Source organism: Berghia stephanieae, chromosome 14, assembly GCF_034508935.2.
Source record: "Berghia stephanieae isolate SIO BIC M18660-M18661 chromosome 14, UCSD_Bste_1.3, whole genome shotgun sequence".
Lineage (NCBI taxonomy): Eukaryota > Metazoa > Mollusca > Gastropoda > Nudibranchia > Aeolidiidae > Berghia > Berghia stephanieae.
In genome coordinates, this window is record NC_088373.1 from 17,984,013 (window position 1) to 17,993,914 (window position 9,902).

Here is a 9,902-nt window from a genome sequence, read left to right on the forward strand (position 1 = left end):
ACCATCATCATTACTACCACCACCATCACAATTACCATCACCATCATCACCATCATTATTACGTTTCCAATCCGTTTTTCTCGTTTTTAAAAAAATTGATACCTTAATAGACGAAAATTCCGGTGATTTTTTAAAGGATAGTTAAAATATCTACCATTTTATTAACCCTGAAAACTACGATTTTTATTTTCCTATTTCAAGTAGGCAGGTCTGCTATGACAAGTATCAGTTCCATAGTCAAAAAAAGACAAATTAAAAACAAAGTTTACTTAATCTTAGGCTTTCGCCAATAATTCATACAATACAATTAAGACAAATTAAATAATGCTACCAATCTCTCCTCATGCATTCGTTAGACTATAACAATAACGACCGTGTTATCTTTACTCCTTACCCAACCAACCCCTAGCTTCCCGCCTCTTCATCGCGAACTATCTTATGTATGTATTAGCTTCAGGACGGGCAAGTACGGAATCTGCCCACCCTTCCTTTAAACGTCTTTATTTCCTCTATAACTTAGAATTCAACTCTCTCCTTTCTCAGAAGAGTATTTCTCGTATACTAATTCAATTGTTGAGTAAACCAAAATGGTGGTTGTATTTTATACATTTATTTAGTCGTGACTTCTGAATAAAAGTGTTTTATTAGAGGGAATGAAATAGAAAATACATTGTTTTGCAAAAATATTTAGTCTGGCAATAAAAATACAGCGGTAATTACTTTAAGAATTTTTTTTTAAAAGGAACAAATTAATTTGTTTAAAAAAAAAAAAAAAATAAAAATAAAAAAAAACAAATAAGACAACAATTTAAATAAATGAATTTTGAGAAGCACTAAAGAAAACGAGAAAAAAAAGAAATAATTTAAATGGATAAACAAATATATTAAAACAACACGAGTTAATACTAACTTGATATAATATTAGTAAATTGATAAATTTAATTCAATACTGGAACCTTCCCAATGTTATTACATCAATGGTACCAGCACAAGTAAGGCAATAAATAAGAAAAAGTTCGTTTGCCAAAATCTCTATTTAGTGCTCACTGGTTTATAAGGTGGGCTCATTTGAATTAGCCCGACCTAGTACTAGAGAGGCCAGACAACAAAATCACCGTCAGGCGACGTGACGATGAGATGACGATGTGGGCGGAGTGGAGTCGTTGGGAAAGGGGGGGGGGAGGTGATAAAAAAGAACAGGAGCGTATCCTGGTATATGCATTACGGGGTGCATGGTGATTCGCAATCTATCAAATATACATACAAATTGATTTCAGTACGAAGCATCAAGTTTAAGTACTAACTTTTAAAATTATCTAATTCAAATTAGATTATTTCGGACCTGGTAATACAGCTTATAACTTGAAAAAAACAGGCTGGTATTTGCCCACCCTGCCCATTATTACCAGCCGTCCCTGATCAGAAGGAACTGAACCTGGGACTATGGGAGATGGATACCAGTGAAAATTAAAGCGGGATTATGGGAGAATGAACCTGAGATTGTAGGACTAGTTGGGAATGAAACTGGGACTTCGAGAGGTAATTGCCAGTGGGTTACGGCTGGTTTCGTAAAAAAGAAGTACGAGTAAACGGTGGGTCCGAGCAATTTGAGTCAACAAGACGAATAGCTAAAAATAGCCACGTTACTCTCTTCTTTACATTAGGCATCGGTGTCCAAACAGAAAGGCGGGAATTAAACAATGCAAGAGAAAACAGAGAGAAAAATACAAAGAAATAAAGCCATCCCTCCCTCTCCCCCCCCCCCCGGGAGAAGAAATCAGTCTTCCCCCATGGAAGCAGGCTGGTGATTTGGCATGTTGTTTTCTCTCGTGTATTTTAAACCAATGACTGCCCCCTAATTTGTCTGACACTGTTTCATACATACATTTTCACATCTTTTATCTTACACCAGTGTCTACTCCCTAATTTATCTGACACTGTTTCATAGACACATTTTCACATCTTTTATCTTACACCAGTGACTGCCCCTTAATTTGTCTGACACTGTTTCATACACACATTTTCACATCTTTATCTTACACCAGTGACTGCCCCCTAATTTGTCTGACACTGTTTCATAGACACATTTTCACATCTTTATCTTACACCAGTGTCTACTCCGTAATTTGTCTGACACTGTTTCATACACACATTTTCATATCTTTATCTTACACCAGTGCCTACTCCCTAATTTGTCTGACACTGTTTCATACATACATTTTCACATCTTTATCTTACACCAGTGCCTGTTCCCTAATTTGTCTGACACTGTTTCATACACACATTTTCACATCTTTATCTTACACCAGTGCCTACTCCCTATTTTGTCTGACACTGTTTTATACATACATTTTCGCATCTTTATCTTACACCAGTGACTGTTCCCTAATTTGTCTGACACTGTTTCATACATACATTTTCACATCTTTATCTTACACCAGTGTCTACTCCCTAATTTGTCTGACACTGTTTCATACATACATTTTCACATCTTTATCTTACACCAGTGACTGCTCCCTAATTTGTCTGACACTGTTTTATAGCCACATTTGCACATCTTTATCTCACACCAGTGACTGCTCCCTAATTTGTCTGACACTGTTTCATAGACACATTTTCACATCTTTATCTTACACAAGTGACTGCCCCCTATTTTGTCTGACACTGTTTCATAGACACATTTTCACATCTTTTATCTTAAACCAGTGACTGCTCCCTAATTTGTCTGACACTGTTTCATAGACACATTTTCACATCTTTTATCTTACACCAGTGACTGCTCCCTAATTTGTCTGACACTGTTTCATAGACACATTTTCACATCTTTTATCTTACACCAGTGACTGCTCCCTAATTTGTCTGACACTGTTTCATAGACACATTTTCACATCTTTATCTTACACCAGTGCCTGTTCCCTAATTTGTCTGACACTGTTTCATACACACATTTTCACATCTTTATCTTACACCAGTGCCTACTCCCTATTTTGTCTGACACTGTTTTATACATACATTTTCGCATCTTTATCTTACACCAGTGACTGTTCCCTAATTTGTCTGACACTGTTTCATACATACATTTTCACATCTTTATCTTACACCAGTGTCTACTCCCTAATTTGTCTGACACTGTTTCATACATACATTTTCACATCTTTATCTTACACCAGTGACTGCTCCCTAATTTGTCTGACACTGTTTTATAGCCACATTTGCACATCTTTATCTCACACCAGTGACTGCTCCCTAATTTGTCTGACACTGTTTCATAGACACATTTTTACATCTTTATCTTACACAAGTGACTGCCCCCTATTTTGTCTGACACTGTTTCATAGACACATTTTCACATCTTTTATCTTAAACCAGTGACTGCTCCCTAATTTGTCTGACACTGTTTCATAGACACATTTTCACATCTTTTATCTTACACCAGTGACTGCTCCCTAATTTGTCTGACACTGTTTCATAGACACATTTTCACATCTTTTATCTTACACCAGTGACTGCTCCCTAATTTGTCTGACACTGTTTCATAGACACATTTTCACATCTTTTATCTTACACCAGTGACTGCCCCCTAATTTGTCTGACACTGTTTCATAGACACATTTTCACACCTTTTATCTTACACCAGTGTCTGCCCCCTAATTTGTCTGACACGGTTTCATAGACACATTTTCACATCTTTTATCTTACACCAGTGACTGCTCCCTAATTTGTCTGACACTGTTTCATATGGATACCAATACATCTACACTAACCAAAGCAACAGGTTCAATAAAATTCCAAACACGGAAAGTTTCTCACTCAAAACACTTGTTGAGTCAATAAGAAAAACAGTAAAAACGTGAATAGACGAGATCTACATGGCTTTGAATTTGGATAGTGGGTATGCCTAGCCGTCTGTCTGGATGCACAGTGATGCATAAACGGTTGGGCCTTTTTTTTACTGTTTTTGTCATTGGCTTAAGAAGGGTTTTGAGCCAGAAAGTTCCGAGTTTAATATACTGTTCTATTGTGTGTATTTTTCGGGGTGGGGGGGGGGTGGGAGGGAGAGTTGTTACATTTTTGAACTGTTGTGTTCCGTTGAGTACATGACTTGTTACAGTAAACCTGTTGATTATTGAGTGTCTTATCCCCCAAAGATGTATAAAACAAGACTGACTGTATCGTGGAATAGCACAGGCCTGTCCGAGCAACGATGTCCGTTCTTCACGTAAATCTCCTTGATACGCTGGAAGCCATTGACAAATACCACGATATTTCCCGCCATGTTTAAACTGAAATGAAAAAATGGTGTCAATTTATTCGAAGCCTTTGACCGAATGGCTAAAAATAGTGTAGTGCTATATTTCAAAACGATCTCAACTTTCCCAGGATTGTAAATAAATCAATACAAATTCTCAATACCTACTCTCGCAGCGTCGCCATGTGTTAATGTTGTGGCCCTAGGCATAATTGAAAGGCCATCTGTTATAGAGACGGGGTTGACACTACATTGAAACTGCTTTAATTTACACGTAGGTGCTAGACGAGATGAGCCATGTGGTTTGGCCGCCATTGGTAACGGACACAGGTAACCGACCTATTTGGTAATTTACCAGATCGTAAGACCTAACAATGATGACACACAGAATTCGATTGGTCTCACGAAAACAACCAATAATACCAGGCAAGGCCAAATCCTGGAATATTATTGGTTCCTTGTGATTCACCAACTCCCGTGAGAAATGCATATAAACGATAACAGTGATCCATCTCGCTCTCTCCCAATTTATCTGCTTAGAGCTCACTGCCTCTAGTAGGGAACTCGAAAATTCGACATAGCGAGAAATATGTGTGAATGAGGGTAGGTGATGGACTTACATTGTGTTATCAATAATTACTGCCAATTAAATTAGTGTGTGTTGGAGTGATCATTAATATTGTGTTTCGCCTGACCGTAAGTAGAGACAACCAAAAATAACTGAAACCAATAACTCAAGTTATTAACAGTAAATGATGACTCGTATTATTATAAAATATTCATTCACTATCTTTATCTATATATTTATATCATCATCATCATCATCATCATCATCATCATCATCATCATCATCATCATCATCATCATCATCATCATCATCATCATCATCATCATTGCCTTTTTCACCCTGGGTCAGGGTATAGGCCACAGACAAACAGTTTCCATCTTTCTCTATCCCGAGCCAACTTTTTTTATCTCATTCCAGGTCTTACCACTTCTCTGTATATCAGCTTCTTTAATTCTTCTCCATGTTCCTCGTGGCCTTCCCCTTGATCTTCTGTCCTGAGAGTTCCAGTCCAATACTTTCTTTGTTATAGTTGAGTCATTTTTTCTAAGCGTGTGTCCAGTCCACCTCCATCGTCTTCTTCCTATTTCCTCTCCCACTGGTTTCTGCTGTGTTCTTTTCCATACTTCTTCATTTTTTATTCTATCCATCCATTTTATTCTGAGTAGCTTACGCATGCACCTGTTTACGTAAATCTGTACCCTCCTTATACTTGCCTGTGATGCGTTCCAAGTTTCACATCCATACAGTAGGACAGACTTCACGTTTGAGTATATATTTATATATTATTGTATATATAGTATGTATGCCTTTCAACTGAATGAATTGCATTACACGAATTACATTTACTAATGTACTATCGCGAATACACGATAGTTCTATTCAGTATTTATATGCATTGAGTATTATGCTCTCATTGATACATATCTTTCCCCGTCCCACTAATTTTCATGTGCCCCGTTAATTAAATTACTAATTAACACTTTAGACCAGAGGTGATGTCAAGGGTATTAATTGAAATCCCTCACGACACCACTACTATTCATAAGGGTTATAAAAATTGTCACAACTAGTCAACGATTTGCTCCATTAGTTTCACAAATCGGGGTAAAGACCAAACCTGCATCTGGAAAACAAGGAAACGTTTGTTTGGCTACAAGTGATACAGAGTGGAATCTACCAAGCGATCCGCTGAGACTACTGGAACGGATCGACTCTTGTCACATATAAAAGAAGAGACATAAGATAAGCTCCCTTACAAAGAAAAATGAATAGTTTGTGATACGGGATGAAAATTAAATACCCATAGCTTAAATTTATTGAATTAAAACCAGCACTATTATTCTTTGGCTAATTATGTGTTAACTTGTTATTGTATGAGACAATTCTGTTGATTTTTATTAAAGTACTTCTTCTTTAACGGGGATTAATAATTACCTTCTGAACCTACCTATCATTATATTACGTGCCAATTATCTACCACTACTTCTACCACCTATTTCATTAAACTTAAAAACATTCTCTTACTATCAGTCAAGTTGTCTGGAGCTTTACCCGACTATAACAGGGAAAAATAAAGCGGCACCGGATACTCGTAGCTAGTCTATGGGGAAACTATCTGACTCCTATCTCTCTATTCCTCCTTGCCACTCTTCCACATAGACGTGACAAATAGAATGAATGACGTTGTCGTCACTCCGCTCTTTGGTATTACTTTTAGACAGCCAAATGTGTGATTAGTTCTCACTAGATTATATCAATCAGGTTATAACGTTGTACAAAGGTTTGTTTGTTGTTACGATTGATCTGGCAGTCAGAACATTTGAATGTTTTACATAAACACATAGACACAAAACAATGGATGCGTATGTGTTCTAATAGTTACTATTGTTGTTATTATTATTATTATTATTATTATTATTATTATTATTATTATTATTATTATTATTATTATTATTATTATCATTATTATTATTATTATTATTATTATTATTATTATTATTATTATTATTATTATTATTATTATTATTATTATTATTATTATTATTATTATTATTATTATTATTATTTTATTATTATCATCATCATCATCATCATTATCATCATCATTATTTTATTTTTACCTGAATAGATCGCCATGTTTCTCTCTCCATCTAAGTATCTGCTTACGTGGATTTTTCTCTAGTGCCAGCAAGTTTCCTACAATAGGAAGTGGCGTGGTTGGAAAGGGAGGTAAATTCTTGTACTTGGCCTTTTGGTTCCTGTAATGGATGAAGTAAAGGACCCCAACACATCCCAGCAGTGAGATCCAACTGTAGTTGGTTGTAAGAAGGGCTGCTAACGTCATCGTTCTTCCCTCTCTGAAATTAAGAGGTAAAAAAGGTAAGTCATTTGTTTTATTTTTCAATTGGTGAGTGAGCTTGTGAGACGTGTTGTCCCTTAGTTGTGTCGAACACGGTGAATACAATGATTAGGGCAACACACATGGAAAGCACATTGATGAAAGGTCAAGGTCACATTCTCATTGTTTTGTAAACATGTATGACTCACCGTGTCAAATGTGTAATTTGTAGGGATGTCGGGATAGATATGGAATTTATGTCCACAGATCAGACACGTGGGCTTCATTTTAAGTCTTTATTTTGGAGAGTAAATGTAACATCTCATACTGCTAAAGACTCACAAGTCTTATTTCGTCAAATTTCAATTGTCAAGTCGCATTTTAGGTCGGACTGTTTTCAGACGCCGTGTCACATGAATTAAGCCTAACGTGAATAGTTGACAATATCGAGGAATTCTACTATATAAAAAGCCTAATCAATACAACACACAATATAACACAAAATATATCTCACAATATAACACAAATATAATACACAATATAACACCATCTGAAATGTAATATAATATAAAATGAATATCTCTTGAGATGTCCTTTGCTCAAATAAATAAAGATTGAAAGTATTGATCTGGTAAAGACCAAATTATGAAAATATTTCGTACAAAGATTCTCTTGAACAAATGGCATCATCCTAAAACAATAAGACACAGACTACAGTAATCCATCTCGCTTCTCCTTGATGGTTGCCTTATAAACACACAATACCGATTAAGGTTTGCCGGAAGATTTCAAAACGCCGATTTTCCGGCTTTAAGCGTAAAGAAGGGCATCCGTGAACTCATGTTTCCCCATCCCATCCAAAATCAGAAGATGACTCGGTTGGTTTTCTCCCCATTTTGGGCCTCGGTGGTTTCAAAACTCACAATCAAGGGATGCAGTTTGTGTTTTTAAAATAAACAAGAGACAAGACGAAGATTCCAGTCCCCTGTGGATAGACTTTTGTGATAGGGTAGAGAAATCGTCACGTCACACCTTTTGGTCTTCCAGTTCCAAACGTATAATGATGGGTAGTTATATATTGAATCATAAGATGGCATAACTATTTTAGTAGCAGGATGTATCGACAGATTCTAAGGATTATGGGGCGTCAAAGAGCGAGGATGGATGATCTTTATTGACGACCAGCAATACAAGACAATAAGATGCCATCACTAAATCAAATGTAAAGCATATCAGATTCTAGAAATTCTTCGTTTGGAATTTCAAACAAATTCCTATTGCCGCTGGATGACCTTTGGCTTGCCCATTTGGAACGAGGTCAACAATTCTGTACCAAGAGCTCAAGATTCTTCACCTATTTTAGCTAAATGTAGCTATTCATTTTTACAGCGATTGGTTGTAGATTTAACGATTTGACAATAAGAATTATCATTGTGATTATGACAGCATGTCGCGTCAAAATCTATTTTTAGTCAAACCGGATGTGTGCCACGTGACAACAATAATTGAACTGCTACATATTTGTTGTTCACAAAGAATAACAGCTACGCTTCGTAAGATTTTTACTATTACACTATAGTAAAATCGGGTTTTCCCCAAAGCATACGACTTTCATATTAATCTATTATATTCCTTAATTAGAAGCTAAAGTCAGATTGAAGCATTGATTCACATTGACGTTATACCGAAATGATTCAATGAATCTATTTGTCTGAAGTAAAACATTATGTTGTTCTCTTGGATAAGAAAATCTTCATGAAAATAAAATGTGACCCATCGTGTTTGACCTGTTTTATGTCGTAGGAGAGAGAGAGAGAGAGAGAGAGAGAGAGAGAGAGAGAGAGATAGGGAGAGAGAGAGATAGGGAGAGAGAGATAGGGAGAGAGAGATAGATAGATAGAGAGACAGAGAGAGACAGAGATAGAGAGAGAGAGACAGAGAGAGATAGAGAGAGAGAGAGAGAGGGAGATAGAGAGAGAGAGAGAGATATTTGAACAAACGGGATATTAAAGTGAAAATTGCTAAACATTTGACATATGTGTCCCACCGTATCGGCAGGGTATTATGTCGGGATGCCCCAGACGCTTGACATTGGATTTATAGACACAAGATCGATTTTATGAGTTTTAAAAAAAAACTGAACGCAGAGCATCAATTTCTTTCTCCGTGTAATTCCAGATTCATCTTAAGGCTCCGATCCATTCCGACATAATAACGTATGAAGACGGTGGGTCACATTTACAAACAAAATCAACTTGTCATCCTTTGGACTGGATGTCCAGTTATAACATAGAAACCAACCTAATATAATATCGTTTTGAGAGGATTTACCACAAATGTTTAAACATTTCGGATTAAAACCCTTCCTCAGCGAAAGATTAATGAACAAAACAGTTAATCCATGGGGATATTTTTACCTCAAAATAATGACATCTGATAGGTGAATGAGCAAACCTGAGACTGACACAGGAACCAACCTGAAGACTGCGTTGTGGATATGAGAATGTTGTTATAGATGACTGCCGGGATGTAAAATGGCGTGACGATGTATAGACGGATACAACTGTCTACTCGGTAACCGGACACCATCCGGCCAAACGTGGAAACTGTCCGGGGGGCGAAACGAGCAGGGTTGGCAGTTTGGCATTTTTATTGTTAAATTCCAAAATATTGGCGTTTATTTAAAAATTGTTTAAAACTTGTTTGGTTTGGTAGTTTTACATTTTAAAAAACATTTCATTATACTA

General features: G+C 36.5%; 1 protein-coding gene across 2 annotated transcripts in view; it reads right to left on the reverse strand.

The window, feature by feature from the left end:
* Nucleotides 1-9,700, reverse strand: part of LOC144959826 (cytochrome P450 2D28-like) — a 14,169-nt gene extending 4,469 nt beyond the window's left edge. For both annotated transcript variants that reach the window (XM_078892605.1, XM_078892606.1), the window contains exons 1-3: nt 9,573-9,700; nt 6,938-7,174; nt 4,169-4,283 (exon numbers count right to left, since the gene is read on the reverse strand). In XM_078892605.1, the coding sequence (XP_078748731.1) occupies nt 4,169-4,283; nt 6,938-7,161 (339 nt within the window). In that variant the 5' untranslated portion in view covers nt 7,162-7,174; nt 9,573-9,700. The remainder of the gene's footprint in view (nt 1-4,168; nt 4,284-6,937; nt 7,175-9,572) is intronic.
* Nucleotides 9,701-9,902: the final 202 nt, after the last annotated feature.